This window comes from Macaca thibetana, chromosome 1 (assembly GCF_024542745.1).
Source record: "Macaca thibetana thibetana isolate TM-01 chromosome 1, ASM2454274v1, whole genome shotgun sequence".
Taxonomy (NCBI): Eukaryota; Metazoa; Chordata; class Mammalia; order Primates; family Cercopithecidae; genus Macaca; species Macaca thibetana.
Window position 1 is genome coordinate 195,795,160 of NC_065578.1, and position 19,434 is coordinate 195,814,593.

General features: G+C 39.2%; 1 protein-coding gene across 4 annotated transcripts in view; it reads right to left on the reverse strand.

The window, feature by feature from the left end:
• Window positions 1-19,434, reverse strand: part of POU2F1 (POU class 2 homeobox 1) — a 197,643-nt gene that overhangs the window by 59,901 nt on the left and 118,308 nt on the right. For all 4 annotated transcript variants that reach the window (XM_050768314.1, XM_050768317.1, XM_050768316.1 and 1 more), the window contains one exon: window positions 1,388-1,488. In XM_050768314.1, the coding sequence (XP_050624271.1) occupies window positions 1,388-1,488 (101 nt within the window). The remainder of the gene's footprint in view (window positions 1-1,387; window positions 1,489-19,434) is intronic.

Genomic DNA, 19,434 nt, shown 5'->3' on the forward strand with positions numbered 1-19,434 from the left:
AAACTGCACATCATCTGTGCGCCCTCAGGGAGTCTTTAATACATTTGGACCATCACATATTTAAGCCAGATAAAGATGCTTACTAGGTCCAAACAATTGACTAAATTCTGTCAAAAATGCTATTCCTCTTAGGAACCCAGAAAAATTAGTGGAGGCTTGAATATGTTCTTAGAAAAAAAACAACATGAAAACATTTTTTTCTTCTAGGATATATTTAAAATATTTTAAAATCCATTTTAGATGTTGATTTATCTTAATATTTTATCTGAAAGTTAATGTCAAAGTTTTTCCATTTCAAAGATACAAACAAAGCTATGTGCCTGAGCAAAAGTGTTCCATTAGGCCTCACTCTAATAGAAGATGATCCTACAGGATATCCCTTTGAGTCTGTGAACAAATAAATGGGCTTTAGAACAGCTTTCCAGGATTTTACCTGTTTTCAAGTAGAAGAATTTCTTTTATAGTTTAGGTGGTCTGATGAAATATTTTGATGAAAAGACTTTAGTAAGATGTATATATTCAGGGCTCAGTAACTTAATATGTTAATATGTAACCTGGGAGGTCTTATGTCCATACGGATTTTTCACTGAATCACTACCATCACCATCATTAGGCATCATCACTAGCACCATCACTATCAACACATGTAGACCACCAAAATATTGCTCTAATATATAATTGTGAACATGAGTCAAGGGGTTGAGATACTCTGATAGTCTAGCTCCCAACTGTTTTCACTGTTTACCATTTTTAATCAGCTTCCATATCCCAAAACTATTGAGTACCAGTGTTTGTTTTTTTTATTCCCGTTCCCTCTACATTATAGCTAAAACATGAATGAACAGAATTCATGGTCTGTTTTAGACCCAGGGAAAAAATGTTGTGACACAGGCTAACAAAGTTGAGGCAGAGTCTTTTGAACCTCAAACTAGGGGGCGGGGCAAGCAAAAGCCTCTGAGTAGTTGCCCAAATCAACTGTCATGGTCTGGAACTGTTTTAGAGGACAGAAATGAGCTTGCAGCTCAGAGCCTTTTACAGCAGGTCTCAGGCAATGGTAGCTACATCTTTTTGGATGATTTTGATAATTTCTACCATCAGGCAGCCGCCACAGATACCCACTTACAAAAACAGCAAACCAGTTACTATACACATTCCATTCACAACAAGGAATTCCTTTGTTTCCCACACACCTGTGGAGTCAATGACTCTACACTCAACTAAACTATAGGATTTCATACTAACCAAATAGAATGACACAATTACACATAATTAGCACTAGGCTTTAAATAAGTTAAAAGGTTCCACATTCTGAAATAACTTCCTCAGGCCCCAGTATTTTATGCCTCTATCTTTCACTCTCACTGATGGTTGAGCAGAACATTCCTACCTGATGGAGATGTCCAAGGAAAGCCTGCGCCTGGGCTGTTGAGATTGCTCCTCCTACAGGCACAGGCTGCTTCTGAAAGTCCAGACCATTGGTTTGTGTGCCTAGAAAGCAAGCAAAATAATTACAACTATTAAAAGAAATAAATGAAATAAAGCACTAGATTTCAGTTACCAACATTCATCAGGCACCTATTTTGCATAAGTACTTTCCTAAATACCTCCAAGGAGAAGGGATTCAAAAGAAAGGAAACACAGTAAAATGGTTTATCTTCTAAAAGCAGGACTGCATGACAAGTACACAAACACTGATAAGCTTAAGAAACAGAAACAAAAATATAAATAATAAATTACAATCATAAGATAGTGTGTGAAAATTCAGATGTGAATGCAGCGACCGGAGCAGCTAGCATAGGAACAGAGTTCAAAGAGACCCTGAGGCTCTCTTCTATTTTCAGCTTACTTGATATGTGGCTAGACAGAAGAAATTCACTGGTGACTTTGCCAAGAGCAAGAAAGACTTATTATTAACTCCGAACACTTTAATGAATAGCAATCTGATGGCAAAAAGCAACCTTTTCCATGATAAGCATAAAGAAAACAATAGCTGTACTAATTCCTTTAATCCTAAACAACAGATTGCTGCATGTATCTCATTAGCAAGGGCCCTGCTATAATTATATTTTTCAAAACGTTATGCGAGGCTGGGTGTGATGGCTCATGCCTGTAATCCCAGCACTTTGGGAGGCCGAGGTGGGTAGATGGCTTGAGCTTATGAGTTCGAGACCAGCCTGGGCGGCATGGTGAAACCCCGTCTCTATAAAATATCAGCCAGGTGTGTGGTGTGTGGTGGTGCGGGCCTGAAGTCCCGGCTACTCTGGAGGCCGAGCGAGAATGGCTTGAGCCCAGAAGACGGAGGTTGCAGTGAGTCAAGATCACGCCACTGCAGTCCAGCCTGGGTGATAGAGGTACAACTTGTCTCAAAAAAAAAAAAAGAAAGAAAGAAAATAAAAGTGTTATGCGAGCGCTTTTTAACCACTTTTGCTGTGATCTGATATTAGAATAGGGCTAATTTATGGAAAGATAGGCCACCCTAACACCCAGAAATATTTTCTAAAGTATTATAATACATTGTTTTCAAATTACTATATCTGGTTATTATTTAGAAAAAGTCAGAACATCATGTACTGAAAAAAATATAACAGACCACAGGTATCTGTAAGAATTGTCTAGACCATGGATATGGTTCTATACTTCCATTTCCTACCACTCAAATACCCCATCTTCCCATCCTTACACCTGTGTGTGCACACACATCCAGAGCAGACCAGTCAGAAGAGCACAAAGTTAGAACCTTACAGCAGTGTTTCTAAGACAGTGCTAACGTCTGCCAATATACACACCCTAATTTCTGGCAGATGTATTACTTAAATAAGAATGAATAATTAGGTATAGCACACGAACCAGAGCCCTATTTGTTTCCTTGAGATAATTATAAAAGATATGTATAAATATTTCACTTTCTAAAAATTCATAAAATCGCTTCTTCTATTTTTTCCTAAAGTCTTCCACAAATAGAAAACTATAGAACTACTTAGACATACATAGTTAGTAAAATTGAGTGCAGGCTTGTGTCAAGTAATTGAAAACTTGCATGAAAATAAAATGTAATTAGAGTCACCTCCTTTATTTTTTCTTATTTTTTTCCACGACGACATTCTAGTCAAGTAGAGTCACTTCCATAAGCTACACGTAGAAGTTTCACTATTTCAAAGTTGTGCGTTTGTCATTAGTTGCTATCTCTATCCCTATGCAGGATTATCAGTACCTTTGCGGAGATTTTAAGATAGTACGGCATTGTATTATTTTGTCAATCATACCTCAATAAAACTGGAGGAAAAAGAGACTGTTCACCATTAGAGAAACATGCTCAAGATATATTAAATAAATCAACAAGGCTAAAAGAATATGAGATTTTGAAAAACAGAGACAAGCACTTAAAAGATTAACACAGTACTAATAGGAGGTCTTCGAGAACCAAATATTTCACTCTCATGGAGTCTGTGGAAATTCTGTATACTGGTTCCACTTTCAAGTTGCATAAAAATGCTATCAAAGCTGCTTATAAGTCACAAAGCACTAAATAATACAGAGAGACTGATGTCTAGTATCCCTGGTACAATGGTCTACTGGTAATAGTATTTAAGTGCCCTGGTTCTGCCTCTGGGGGGAGGATGAGCTGAAGGCATGGTCTCTGTATTGTAAAATGTTCTTACATTTTTTTTTTTTTTTTTTTTTTTTTTGAGACAGAGTCTCGCTCTGCCGCCCAGGCTGGAGTGCAGTGGCGTGATCTTGGCTCACTGCAAGCTCCGCCTCCCGGGTTCACGCCATTCTCCTGCCTCAGCCTCCTGAGTAGCTGGGACTACAGGCGCCCGCCACCTCGCCCGGCTAGTTTTTTTGTATTTTTTAGTAGAGACGGGGTTTCACTGTGTCAGCCAGGATGGTCTCGATCTCCTGACCTCATGATCCGCCCGTCTCGGCCTCCCAAAGTGCTGGGATTACAGGCTTGAGCCACCGCGCCCGGCCCTTACATTTTTAATAAATGATATTTTGACATCATAAAAACCTTTCTGGCTGGGGAGAGACTGCCCCTCCCAGGTTTAGTCAATTCTTGGAGACAGCAAAGGGCCCAGCCAGGAGCATGTCTTTGATACACAAACTAACCAATCTAGAGCCAAATTTCCTCAATCAGACTCTAGAGGCAATATTCTGCCTTCATCCTAGGGCCAGGTACCAGGCAACTAGAGACCACCCCTAGGTGGTCCCAAAGCCCTCCAAAATTATTGAAGTTAGCCAATCCTAAACTGCTTACTCTGTCCTGACTTTCCCACAGAAACTCCAACAAAGGTAGTGGCCTAGAGCCAGTGGGTGGCTTTCCCCTCTAATTCCAGCTACTCAGAGGCTGAGGCAGGAAGGATCCTTTGAGCCCAGGAGTTCGAGGCTGCAACCAGCTACGATCATGCCACTGCAAAAAGGTGACAGCCTAACTATTCCCCTTAAAAACCCCAGGAAAGGTAGTGGCCTAAACCTTCCACTCACTCCTATATTCTGCCCCCTCACCACTCTGGTGTCTTCCCCCATGTGGCCCTGCATGGTGCACTGTGCCTCCTGTCTCTAGGACCTGTGAGTATAATAAACTTTGTTTTTCAGAGCTTTTCTTATGTCTCCCGTTGTGGCCACACTGGACTTACCACCTCATAACAGAACACGAAACAGTATTCAAAGGTAGTAAGGTAAAAAGAATACTTAGACAACTACTCAGATAAATAGAGGAATTTAAGGTGCTAAGGCAGGTTAACCTCTTTTACTGTAGCAACTGAGGCTCCATTGGGAGGTGAGGAGTAGAAGAAAGTAGTTATTACATGGAAATTATTCTTGTAAAACATAAAGACCTAAATTGAACTAAAAGGAAAGGAGAGAGAAACAGATACACACACATACCCCAATTGGGAGTTAAGTATGAGATAGAAATGTGGAGGTAGGTACATTGGGGGCCGAAACCAAATAGCACTTGGTTTTGTGTGCCTGGGAGAAAAGGAGCACTCTACATTAGGAGACATAATAGGAGCACCTATATTAGGAGATGTGAAGACACAGAGAAACAGAAGGAGGAGTTAGAAAAGTAGAAAAAAACCCTTCAAGACTCGCGTGTTTACAGAAATCCTGAACAGATCAGTAACGAGTTAAACGAAATTAGTAACAAAAAACTTAACCAAAAAAATCCCTGGACCAGATAGATTCACAGTCAAATTTTACCAGCTGTACAAAGAAGAGCTGGTACCAATTTTACTGAAACTATCCCCCAAAAATCAAGTAGGAGGAACTCCTCCCTAACTTATTCTATGAAACCAGCATCATCTTGATACCTAAATCTGGCAATGATACAACAAAAATAGAAAACTACAGGCCAACATCCCTGATGAACATAGATGCAAAAATCCTCAACAAAATACTAGTAATCCAAATCCAGCAGCACATCAAAAAGTCAATTCCTCATGATCAAGGGGCTTTATTCCAGGGATGCTAGGGTGGTTCAACATATATAAATCAGTATGTGATTAACTATGTAAACAGAATGAAAATAAAAACCATATGATCATCACAATAGAACCAGAAAAAAGCATTCAATAAAATCCAACATCCCTGTATAATAAAAACTCCTAATAAACTAGGCATTGGAGGAACATACCTCAAAATAATAAGAGCCATCTATGATAAACTCATAGCCAGTATCATATGAAACAGTCAAAAGTTGAAAGCACTTCCCCTAAGAACAAGGCAAGGATGTCCACTCTCACCACTGCTATTCAACATAGTACTGGAAGTCCTTGCCAGAGCAATCAGGCAAGAGAAACAAATAAACAGCATCTAAACAGGAAAAGCGGAAGTACAATTATCTAAAGATTGTGCTCAAAGACTCCTAGACCTGATAAATGACTTCAGCGGACTCAGGATACGAAATCAATGTACAAAAATCAGTAGCATTCCTATATATCAATAATGTTCAAGTTGAAAACCAAATCAAGAATACAATCCCATTTACAACAGCCATTAAAATAAAAATAAAAATAAAAATAAAATAAAATAAAAACAGCTAGGAATACATCTAACCAAGGAGGTGAAAGATATCTATGAGAACTACATAAAAACACTGTTAAAAGAAATCACAGACAACACAAACAAATAGAAAATAATTCCATGTGCAAGGGTTGGAAAAATCAGTACCATTAAAATGTCTATACTGCCCAAAGCAATCTACAGATTCAACACTAGTCTTATCAAACTACCAACATAAATTTTTTTACATAATTAGAAAGAAACTATTCTAAAATTCATATAGAACCTAAAAGAGCCTGAATAGCCAAGGCAATCCTAAGCAAAAAAGAATAAAGCCAGAAGTATCACATTACCTGACTTCAAGCTATACTACAAGGCTACTGTAATGAAACAGCATGGTATGGGTACAAAAACAGATACACAGACCAATATAACAGAGTAAAGACCTCTAAAATAAAGCCCCACACCTACACCCAATTGATCCTTGACACAGTCAACAAAAATAAACAATGGGAAACAGGCACCCTATAATGGTGCTGGGAAAACTGGCTAACCACATGCAGAAGAATGAAACTGGACCCCTACCTCTCATTACATACAAAAATTAACTCAAGATGGATTAAATACTTCCATGTAAGACCTCAAACTATAAAAACCCTAGAAGAAAACCTAGGAGATACTCTTGTAAACATTGGCCTAAGCAAAGAATTTATGACTAAGTACTCAAAAGCAAATGCAACAAAAATAAAAATGGACAACTGGGATTTAATTAAACTAAAGAGACAGGACTGAGGAGATATGTACACTGGGGGCCAAAACCAACTATCAAAAGAAACTATCAACAGAATAAACAACCTACAGAATAGGAGAAAATATTAGCAAACTATGCATCCAAAAACGGACTAATATCCAAAATCTATAAGGAACTTAAATCAACAAGAAAAAAAAAAACTTCATTAAAAAGCAGGCAAAGACAGACACGTGGCAAAAGAAGACATGTCTCAAAAGAATACATACAAGCAGTCAACAAACATGAAAAAATGCTCAACATCACTAATCATCAGAAATGCAAATCAAAGTAACAATGAGATACCATCTCATACTAGGCAGACTATTATTAAAAAGTAAAAGAAAAAAAAACCCCACAAATGTTGACAAGGCTGAAAAAAAAAAAACACATACACACTGTTGGTGGGAATGCAAATCAGTTCAGTCTTTGTGGACAGCAGTTTGGCAACTTCTCAAAGAATTAAAAACAGCACTACCATTTGACCTAGCAATCCCATTTCTGGATATATACCTAAAGAAAAATAAATCATTCTACCCAAAAGACATCTGCATTACCCAGGTGCCCAAAACAGTGGATTGGATAAAGAAAATATGGTACATTTGCACCATGGAATACTGTGCAGCCATAAACGAACGAAATCCATGCAGTAATACGGATGCAGCCGGAGGCCATTAAGTGAATTAACACAGGAACAGAAAACCAAATACCACATATTCTCACATTTAAGTGGGAGTTAAACACATAAGATACAAAGATGGAAACAGACACTAGGGATTCCAAAACTGGGAAGGGAAGGAGAAGGCAAGGGCTAAAAAAAATACCTACAGGTCCTAGGTTTGCTACTTGGGTGACAGAATCATTAAAATCCCAAACCTCAGCATCAGGCAATATACCCATGTAACAAACCTGTGCGTTTACCCCCTACATCTAAAACCAGTTTTTTTAAAACCAAGACTAGCGTGTTTCAGGAGCCAGGGATGAGAAAGCTACAAGGTTGAAGTGGTTTAATACTATTAAATGGTACAGAGAAGATAAGGATAAGAGCACTGGGAAATAAATCCAAAGAAACTAGAGGAAAGGTAATAATAAAGGTAAGACCAATAATGAATACCATTAAAAAACTTCCACATAATAGAAACACCAACTTGGTTCTTTCAAAAGAATCCTGTCACATTGTAACTTACAAACTTCTGGTAAGATGGAACAAGAAAACGAGAGAAGGAGCAAGCAAATAATTTAAGTGTAACAAAAAAGGCTTATCAAAAACTATTGCAGGTCAGGTGCAGTAGCTCAAGCCTGTATTCCAGCACTCTAGAGAGGCTGAAGCAAGGAGACCTGCTTGACGCCAGGAGTTCAAGATGAGCCTGAGCAGCACAGTCAGAACCTGTCTCAAAAAAAAGAGAAAAAAATGCTGCAGATAATAAAAAGATTAAGAATATATTGTGAAGCATTTCATGTCAATAAAATTAAAACTTAAAAATGAATAACTCTATAGAAAATATAACTTATCAAGACTGACTCAAGAAGAAACAGAAAATCCGTAGAGTCTCACAGCATTTAAGGAAACTGAATTAGTAGGTAAGTAAAAATCTTCCCAAGAAGAGAATAAAAAGCCTTGTTGATTTTACCCAAGTGCTTCCAAAAATTCAAAGAATAATTCCAATCTTCCACAAACGTTTCCAGAGAACAACAAAACCAGAAACACTTCTAACTCATTTTATGAGACCAGTATAACCTTGATACCATAACCTGATAAAGTGTGAAAAATATAAATACAAGCCAGTTTCATTCATAAACGTATATGAAAAAACACTAAATAATAATAGCAAACCTAATCTACTAAGATAAAATATTATGGCTAAGGTAGATCTAGGGAGTCTGAGGTAGGAGAATCACTTGAACATGGTGGGCAGAGGTTGCAGTGAGCCGAGATCGCGCCATTGCACTCCAGCCTGGGCAACAGAAAAAGAAAAAAGATCAATTAGGTCAGGTGCGGTGGCTCATGCCTGTAATCCCAACACTTTGGGAGGCCGAGACGGGAGGATCACGAGGTCAAGAGATCGAGACCATCCTGGCCAACGTGGTGAAATCCCATGTCTACTAAAAATACAAAAAGTAGTTGGGTGTAGTGGCGCGCGCCTGTAGTCCCAGCTACTCAGGAGGCTGAGGAGGCAGAGGAATTACTTGAACCCAGGAAGCAGAGGCTGCAGTGAGCCGAGATAGCGCGATTGCACTCCAGCCTGGAGACAGAGTAAGACTCCGTCTCAAAACAAACAAACAAAAAATTAATAGGATTCATCAAGTTCAATAAAGGGCGGGGAAGGGGGGGAATCACATAGAAATCTCAAAAGATGCATAAAGCCCTTAGATAAATTCAATATCCACTTATGATAAAAATTCTTGGCATTGGGACTGGGTGTGCTGGTTCACGCCTGTAATCCTAGTATTTTGGGAGACTGAGGCAGGTGGATTATTTGAGCTCTGGAGTTTGAGACAAGCCTGGGCGACGTGACGAAACCCCATCTTTACCAAATACAAAAATCAGCCAGGCATGGTGGTACACACCTGTAGTCCCAGCAACTTGGGCTGAGGTCGGAGGATTGCTTGAACCCAGAAGGTTGAGGCCACAGTGAGCCCACCTCATGCCACTGCACTCCTGCCTGGGGAACAAAGTGAGATCCTGTCTCAAAAAGAAGTGGGGAGGGGTGGGGGAGGGGGAAAGGGCAATCTTGGCATAGGAATATGTTTCTTTAACTTGATAAAAAATAAGCATTAAAATAAATAAATAAACATCATAGTTTATGGTGAAAAATTAAAAGCATTTCCTTTAAGATTGAGAACAAGATAAGGGGGCCAGTTATTGTTACAGTAGGTAGACAGGCATGAGCAGGGCAGAGGGCTCTTCCCCCACCCACTAAGAATGTCGGGTGATGGTCTGGAAGTTTTCATATTGCCTCTCTAAGTGATAAATTGGCAGCTAGCTTCAGGGAGAGGCCATTTCCTAATGGTCCACACTTGTTGCACTAAAGTGGTAACTGAAGGCAGGCACCAGGGAGAATTTCTTGGGCATGTGCATTAAAAGACAAAATGGCGGAGTATGACCGTCTGGGGGCACACCACCAGAAAAGGGAAGAAAGCCTCAGACAGGCATGCCTACAACTTCCTAAACACATTGTGCATGCTCCCCTCCCAAGGGTAAGGAGAGCACTACACAGCCCATCTCAAGGGAAGAACCACGGGAAAGGGGCCAGCCTATAAAGTCCCAGGATCAAGGTTAAACACTGCACTTGACTTCGGTGCCTGCTTGGGACTCTTCTAAGTGTGCTTTCCTTTCTTTCCTGTTCTAAAGCCTTTTTAAATAAACTTCCACTCATGCTCTGAAACTCACCTTGGTCTCTTCTTCTGCCTTACGCCCCTCAATCGAATTCTTTCTTCTGAGGAGGCAAGAATTGAAGTTGCTGCAGACCCATACATATTTGCCACCAGTAACTCAAATACCTTCTACGGTAATACATTTGATGCTGTAAAACTTGGATATTTGCCACTGGTAACACTACTACTACGTCTATCATACACCAAGGCCTATCCAGCAAAACAAGACAAAAAAGGAAACATCTGAGTTGGAAAAACCAAAATAAAACCCTTTCCAGGTGATTTGACTGTGTGTACAGAATAGTCGAAGGAATCTAATAATTTATCATTAGAATAAGAGAGTTTAATGAGGCTGCAGCACACAAAATCTACTTTAAAATTGCCTTTGTGGCTGGGCGGGGTGGCTCACACCTGTAATCCCAGCAGGCGTGAGCCAAGGTGGGCAGAGCCCTTGAGCCCAGGAGTCGGAGCAACATGGTGAAACCCTGTTGCCTGGGGCAACATGGTGAAACCCTGTCTATACCAAAAAAAAAAAAAAAAGTTAGCTAGGCATAGTGGGATGCATCAATAGTCCAAGCTACTTAGAAGGCTGAGGTGGGAAGATCACCTGAGCTGTGGGAAGTCGAGGCTGCAGTGAGCTGTGATCCTGCCACTGCACTCCAGTGTGGGCAACAAAGTGAGACTCTGTCTCAAAAAATAATAACAACAAAATTGTCTTTGTATATTCCAAATGAAAACAATTTTTAAAGATTTTATTTATAAACACTTAAAAGACATAAAGTCCTGAAAATAAATCTATCAAAATATAGCAAGTTCCACAGATAGAAAATTATAAAACTTTATTTAAAAACAAAGACATGGCTGGGCATGGAGGCTCACACTTATAATCCCAGAGATTTGAGAGGTGGGAGGATCGCTTAAGGCCAGGAGTTTGACACCAGCTTGAGAAACATAGTGAAAAAAAACCAGTAATTAAAAATGTGCAGTTACTATAGTATGCCAGTTGTATAGACAGATGCCAGCTCAATATTGTAAAAATGTCAGTTCTCCCTAAACTTACCTATGGATTCAAAGTAACTTCACATCAAAATCTCAAGAAATTGTTTTCTCTCTGTCTTTTCTTTTTTGGAGCGGAGGGGTAGAACTTAACAAGTTGATTCTAAAATTTACATAGAATGGCATGGGGCCAAGATGTTCTTTAAAACATGTAGACGTGAATCATCAAGATATTAACATTTACAGAGCAATAATAATTGGGGCAGGGTGGTATTAGTGTAGGGATCAACACATATACCAGTGCAGAGAGTCTAGAGACAGAGGTACACACACCTATGAACACTTGAAACATGACAGAGGTGAGGAAAGGATGAAACATGACAGGTCAATGAGGAAAGGTGGAGTTTTCAACAAAGGGGTAGCTGGGTATCTATTTGAAAAATAAAAAACAACAAAAAAAAACTAGACACATTACACTGTACTAAAAAAAAAAAGACAAAATTTCAGAAGGATTGAAAGCCAAAATGTGAAATGCGAAACTGTAACATTCTTAGAAGATAACATAAAAGAATATCATTCTAACCTTGGGAAAGTGAAGAATTTCTTTATCAAGAACCAAAAGATGAAAACACATAAATTTACTTTAAAATTAAAAGCTCATCAAAGGGCTACATAAAGTGAATTAAAAAAAGAAAATATTTACAATCCATACAAACAACAAAGGATTAGTAATGAGAATACACAAAGAACTCCTCTGAGTCAATAAGAAAAAGTCAACTCAATAGAAAAAAACAGGCAAAATAAATGAATAGGAATTCAACAAAGAAGAAACACAGATGGCCCATAAACACAGAAAAAGATGTTAAATCTGCTTGGAAACTATGGAAATTCAAATTAAAACCCCAATTAGATACCATTTTATACCTGATAAACTGGCTAAAATTGCAAAGTTGGTTAATCCCAGCCGCTATTAGTAGCAGTGTAAAACAGTACAAATGCTTTGGAAAACTGGCTGGCAGTACTAAGTAACATTAGAACAAGTTCAGCAATAACACTACTAAGAAAATACTCTAGGTGCAGTGGCTCATGTCTGTAATCCCAGCACTTTGGGAGATGGAGATGGGCAGATCAGGTCAGGAGTTTGAGACCAGCCTGGCCAACATGGTGAAACCCTGTCTTTACTAAAAATATAAAAATTAGCCAAGCGTCGTGGAGGGTGCCTGAAATCCCAGCTACTAGGGAGACTGAGGCAGGAGAATTACTTGAACTTGCGAGGCAGAGGTTGCAGTGAGCTGAGATCACGCCACTGCACTCCAGCCTGGGTGACAGAGTGAGATTCTGTCAAAAAAAATAAAAAATAATAAGAATAAATAAAATACTCTGGGGACTTTTTCACATATATGTATCAAGAGATAAGTACAAAGTCATTTACAGCCGTATTATTTGTAATAGCAAAAGCCTAGAAATAACCCAAATGTCCATCAACAACGGAATAAACAGAAACACTCTAATGTATACAGTGGGATATTATATCAAGTGAAAATCAATTATAAGGCATATGTACTAACATGGATGAATCTCAAACACATAATGTTGAGCAAAAGAAATCAGTAATAAAATATCCATGGTACAGTGTAATTCAATTTACATTATGGAAAGAGGCAAATCTAAGTAATGTGTTATTTGAGGATAAATATGTAGATGGAAAAATATTTTGAGTGAAAAGCAATGTCACCATTAATGCTAACTTCAGGATGGTGGTTATTTTTGTGCAGAAGAATGGAATATGCTCAGGGTGGGCCTATAGAAGCTTTCTGAGGAACGGTAACATTCTACCTTATGGCCACAGTGGTAGATATGAGTGCTTAAACACTACATTCATGTTTACATACAAGTTTTTACAATTACTTTTGCATAAAATCATAAAAGAATCAACAATAAAAAACCCATGCAACAAAATTTTAGGTACACATCCAGATTGCAAGGAATAAAGGCAAAAGCAGGAAATAATGAAGCCAAGGTGGTGAGTGAGGATCGTTTCTTTCGTAAGTCAGGTATTGGTGGGACAGTGTGAGGATGATAATTCAAAGGGGTAGACAGGGTGGAAGGAAAGACTGGAGGTTGATGAAACCTGAGCAAACTTAAAGACTGAAAGAGTCTGTGGGAAGGGATATGCTGAAGAGGTAAGAAAAATAGCAGGTTAAAAGATAGGGCAGGAACCTGAAAGGTACAAGAAGACTACAATTCAAATAATGGAGGTGGTAGGGGGGAAAGAGAGATATTTCTTTGTTAGATGCAAAAGAAAAGGAGAAGGTAGGTAAAAACAGAAAAATGTGAAGTATTGAAGAGGGAGGTGTTGAGGCTCAACTCAGACAACTACAATTTTTTCAGTAATCGAAAAAATTTTTCAGAAAACGAAAGAGCAAATTTTTCAGAAAACGAAAGAGCAAAACAGAAATAAAAAAGATTGGAAATATGCAATGAAAAATGTGACAGGGAATAAATTAGAGGTGAATCCAAGGTTAGCACCAGTGACAGGGAAGACCCAGTTGAGAGACAGTTGGATTTATTATTAACTTCAAGCATTGGAGAGTCCTCATCTCCCAGAAAGTTCTGTTTCTCTCTTCATAGCCAGCAGTCAAGGGTCAAATAGGCAAAGGTTTCTTCCCTTCATGAACAGTTCATATTACTCAGCTTTGCACAGGATTCAGGCATTTAAATGTCTTTCAGTGCTCAGCTCAAATGCTACTTTCTTTCATGTTTCCCATCTCTCTAACCCAAAAGCAATAATCTAAACCTTCTTACTATGAAAACACATTTGATACTTCCTCAACATTTTTTGGGAGTGAGGGAAGAAATAAAATTGAGCTAAAGTACACATGACACAGATGAATATGAATCTCAAGCCCACTATACTAAGTAAAAGCAGTCAGATTCAAAGGGTACATCCATATGATTCTATTTATTTCATATTTTGGAAATGGTAAAGCTGAAAGGGACATTAAAAAGAACTAACCAAGCTCCTTGTTTTACATATAAGAAATTTTTTCTAATATACAGAAAGACTTCCACTGAAATAACCAAGCTGGGTAGTAATGGAGCTCAGACTGAAATTCCAAACCTTCCATGGATCTGTCTAGCAACCCTGCCCCCAGCTCTCTCCCAACTGCTCTTTCTACTAAACCATCCAATGACCAAGGACTCCAATTCAATGCTCATTCACAAATATTAACTAAGTGATAAATCAGTAATTGAGGCCATGATCAGGCTCATAAGGGGACATAAGATGATAAAAGTAGTAGAATTCTGGGCCTTTGGTATCTACCTCACAGCTAGCTACTTCAACTATATTTCTTTTACATTAAAATAAAGTTTTTAAAAAAGAATCAAATCAAATTTTATAGCCCACAAGAAATACTACATTTTATAAAGGAGAACTCTGTCAAAAAATGTCTGCAAACAGGAAATGCATCAAAATGTTAATAGTGAATACATTATTCTGTATTTTTCAAATTCTGTACCATGATGAGTATTACCATTAAGTTGTGATAACAGTTTAAATTTTTATTGCTAAAATTTTCCTCAAATGGGCATCCTTTCAATTTATCCTTCAGTGTCATCTCCACAGCGATGTGTCTCTCCAGTCTCTTAAAAGAGACACATTTCTGCTGTTTGAATTCTGCCCAGGTGTGCACTTATTTCTACAGTGGGAGGACAGTCCTCTCCTTTATCTTATTCCTGTTGTCATTTCTCCACAAATGACAATGGAAATCTATATCCTATGAACATTAATTTTAAAATGTATAAATGAGAGAGGAAACATAACACATTAGGGAAAGAAGGAGAAAAGAAGAGGTGGGAGGGAGGAGAGTCGAGTCAGGGAGAAAGCTAAGGTGAAACCCTCAAATAGGATGAAAATGCAGATATCCTTCACCCTCCTCTCTAGCTATGAAAGTCCAAGTCATTATGCAACATCCAGCCTGGAATCTACTTTCTTCAAGAAGACTTTAAGGGCCAGCCTAACTATAAATAATAATTCCCAAATCTTAACTCCTATAAAATCTAGTTTTTCTTAGGATGTTTAATTATTACTTAAGATATAACATTAATAGTTTCTTTTCTTTTTTTTTTAAGACGGTGTTTTGTTCTCGTTAACCAGGCTGGAGTGCAGTGGCACGATCTCGGCTCACTGCAACCTCCGCCTCCCAGGTTCAAGTGATTCTCCTGCCTCAGCCTCCCAAGTAGCTGAGATTACAGGCATGTGCCACCATGTCCAGCTAATTTTGTTTTTTGTTTGAGACACAGTTTCGTTCTTGTTGCCCAAGATGGAGTGCAGTGGCACAATTTCAGCTCACTGCAACCTCCACCTCCCAGGTTCAAGCGATTCTCCTGTCTCAGCCTCCTGAGGAGCTGGGATTACAGGCATGTGCCACCACACCCGGCTAATTTTTTGTATTTTTAGTAGGGATGGGGTTTCACCATGTTGGCCAGGCTGGTCTAGAAGTCCTGACCTTAGATGATCCACCCACCTCAGCCTCCCAAAGTGCTGGGATTACAGGTGTGAGCCACCATGCCTGGCCAACATTAATCCCTTCGAGCCCAGAAATTAAAACACAGATAATACTTGTTTTTTGAGACGGAGTTTCGCTTTTGTTGCCCAGGCTGGAGTGCAACGGCATGATCTCGGCTGACTGCAACCTTGGCCTCCTGGGTTCAAGCGATTCTCCTGCCTCAGCCTCCTGAGTAGCGGAGATTACAGGCATGCATCACCATGCCTGGCTAATTTTGTATTTTTAGTAGAGACGGGGTTTCTCCATGTTGGTCAAGCTGGTCTCAAACTCCCGACCTCAGGTGATCCGCCCACCTCGGCCTCCCAAAGTGCTAGGATTACAGGCGTGAGCCACCATGCCCAGCCTAACACAGATAATACATTTTCTTTTTCTTTTTTTTGAGAAGGAGTCTTGCTCTGTCGCCCAGGCTGAAGTGCAGTGGCAAGATCTTGGCTCACTGCAACCTCTACCTCTCGGGTTCAAGCAATTCTCCTGCCTCATCTGTTCAGGACCCAGCTACATCTGAAGGAAATCATGACACTTTAAAAAGAAAAAAATCTGTCTTTTCCAATGTCAGTTCCCCAGGTTCTTTAGCTAAATGCATGGAAATACATTTGTTACTACAGGTCTCAGACAAGAAAGTTGGCTGCAGAGAACTGAATTTTCTGGAACCCTGGAAAATATTTGTAAATAGCCGATTTCCAACAAAAGAACAAAAAAGATTCATTCTCAATGGAGACCAAAATCCTGAATATGTAAAAAGGCAAGGTGCTCTTTTTATTCTCTGATCTGATATGACCCTACTTGCAGGGGGCAAGGGAAACTACATTAAGCATAGTACACCTGTTCTGAAATGACTTTGCTTCCCAATAATACTTAGTATCATTGGCTTATTGGGAACTTAATCTAACTTGATGTGTATGTAATCTTTTCTTGTGAATCAAAACTCACCTGAAACCCTACACAATCTTTATTTTTAATCTACTCCAAAGCAATGACGACTTGAAATATGAATATAAAAATATTCTGCTGTTTTCTTAAATCTTAGCCGATTGATGTGTTCATGTTTACAATCCAGAAATTTCTCTTCCCTTGAATGAACAGTTTTACCTTTATAAGAAATGGCTTTGGATAAAATTATTATGCCTATTACACAAGACTTATGACTGAATCATCTCCTATTTTGAAAGAAACAATTATGTTTGCTTATGTGCATTTTCTTTTTCTTTTTTTTTTTTTTGAGATGGAGTCTCACTCTGTCGCCCAGGCTGGAGTGCAGTGGCCGGAACTCAGCAAGCTCCGCCTCCTGGGTTCACGCCATTCTCCAGCCTCAGCCTCCCGAGTAGCTGGGACTACAGGCGCCCGCCACCTCGCCCGGCTAATTTTTTGCATTTTTTAGTAGAGATGGGGTTTCACCGTGTTAGCCAGGATGGTCTCGATCTCCTGACCTCATGATCCACCCGTCTCGGCCTCCCAAAGTGCTGGGATTACAGGCTTGAGCCACTGCGCCCAGCCCCACATGTATGAAACTTGAAAACATTAAACTCAGTTAAAGAAGCCCATACACAAAGGGTCACATACCGTATGACTCCATTTATATGAAATACCTAAAATAGGTAAATTGATAGAGACAAACTATAGGTTGGTGGTTGTCAGGGGCTGGGGAGAGGGGAAAATGGACAGCAACTACTTAAGGGGTATAGGGTTTCCTTTGGGGTTGATGAAAATGTTTTGGAACTGGACACAGTGGCAGCTGCACAACACTGTGAAGACACTAAATGCCACTGAATTGTTCATTTTAAAATAGTTAATTTTACGTTACGCATTTCACCTCAATCTAAAAAAGAAAATAAAAGACTCTGCAGTTCTGGTATAAATCTGAGAGTTTCTGCTCTATTGGCTTACTTTCCTAGAGCAGCCAGCCTCATCTGTATAAATGGCTGCTGATTATCTGTTATGAAATGCACCCCTGTTGGAATTGCACATGAAAATAAGATTAACAATTTCTTGAATGAGGGCCTGAGAGATTTTAGAACATGAGTTTGTGAAGGCTATTTTTCATCACCCAGCAGTTATATTTTAGACAGTACTATACTACATTTTAATGTGTAATGAAAATCATACTTCAATTAAACCTACATAATAAAGAGGAAAAGTACATTATTCACATATTTCTATTTACAAGTAAATTTAAGGCAGTCGAGGCAAAATTACCAATAGCCTAAATTTCAGACACCCTATAGGAAATAATGACAATATCTGTGCCCGTCACTATATCACCTTGATAAGCAAGGACAAATTCCAAATGAAGTTCACAGAAAGTCAAGCAACCACAGGACATAAATAATAGCTAAAAGATCTTTTAGGAAAACTTAGCTACTACTCATTTTTTAGCATGTTTGTGTGAAGAGCGTTTCTTCCATCTTGAGCAGCCATAAAATGGGAAGAATCTGGGATAATGGAAATCCCGAAAGAGAATCACTTATCACAGAAACAAAACCACAGAAAGATTCTAAGCCACCACAAAAGTAAGAAGCATAATCAAAATTCATGACACAGATCATCTATAACAGGGGTCCCCAACCCCTGGGTTGAAGACCAGTGCCAGTCTGTGGCCTGCTAGGAACAGGCTGCACAGCAGGAGGTGAGTGGTGGGCAAGCGAGTGCTATTGCCTGAGCGCTGCCTCCTGTCAGATCAGTGGTGGCACTAGATTCTCACAGGCACGTGAACCTTGATGTGAACTGTGTATGTGCAGGATCTAGGTGGTGCACTCCTTATGAGAATCTAATGCCTGATGATGTGAGGTGAAACAGTTTCATCCCTCACACCATCCCCTATCCCCTGTCCGTGGAAACACTGTCTTCTATGAAACCAGTCGCTGAGGCCAAAAAGGTTGGGGACTGATGATGTATAGAATGGATGGGTATTACCTATCTGCTAAAAATCTCCACAGTGATTGTACTTGACGGTAATGATTGGATTGTATATCCTTTACTTCCTAAGTAATAATAGTTGTGTATTTTTAAAATTACTTTTACACATCACCTTAGATATGAATGCATTATCAGTGATGCATGACAAGATTTCTATAGGTGGCTGTTAAATTGTTAAGTCTATCTGGATGAAAGACTCAGTTGAAACAGATTTTCATTAACATTATTCTTTTCCTTAAAAAACATCCAGGGTCTCACTCTGTCGCCCAGGCTGGAGTGCAGTGGCACGATCATGGTTCACTGCAGCCTTGACCTCCTAGATTCAAGCGATCCTCCTCCCTTAGCCTCCCAAGTAGCTGGGACCACAGGCATGTGCCACCATGCCCAGTTAATTATTTTTTTAAGTTTATTTATTTATTTATTTTTGTAGAGATGGGAGTCTTACTATGTTGCCCAGGCTAGTCTTGAACTCCTGGGCTCAAGGAATCCTCATGCCTTAGTGTCCCAAAGTGCTGGGGTTACAGGTGTGAGCCACTGTTCCAGGCTCTTAACTTTCTTCTTAATTGTAGAAAAATAAATGTCTTATGACTTACCAGCTGTTGAGACTGTTTTTCTTTCAAATAACTTAAATATTGAACATAAATGAAATATATTTGAATACCAAGAAAATAGAAAGTAAGACTTTAATATCCTAAAATCTTAATATTTTTGTTGGTGGAGAAAATTACCAAACATTGACCCTGCTCCACCTCTGTTCCACCTCTCAACCTAGTCAAAGGCTCCCTTGCTCAT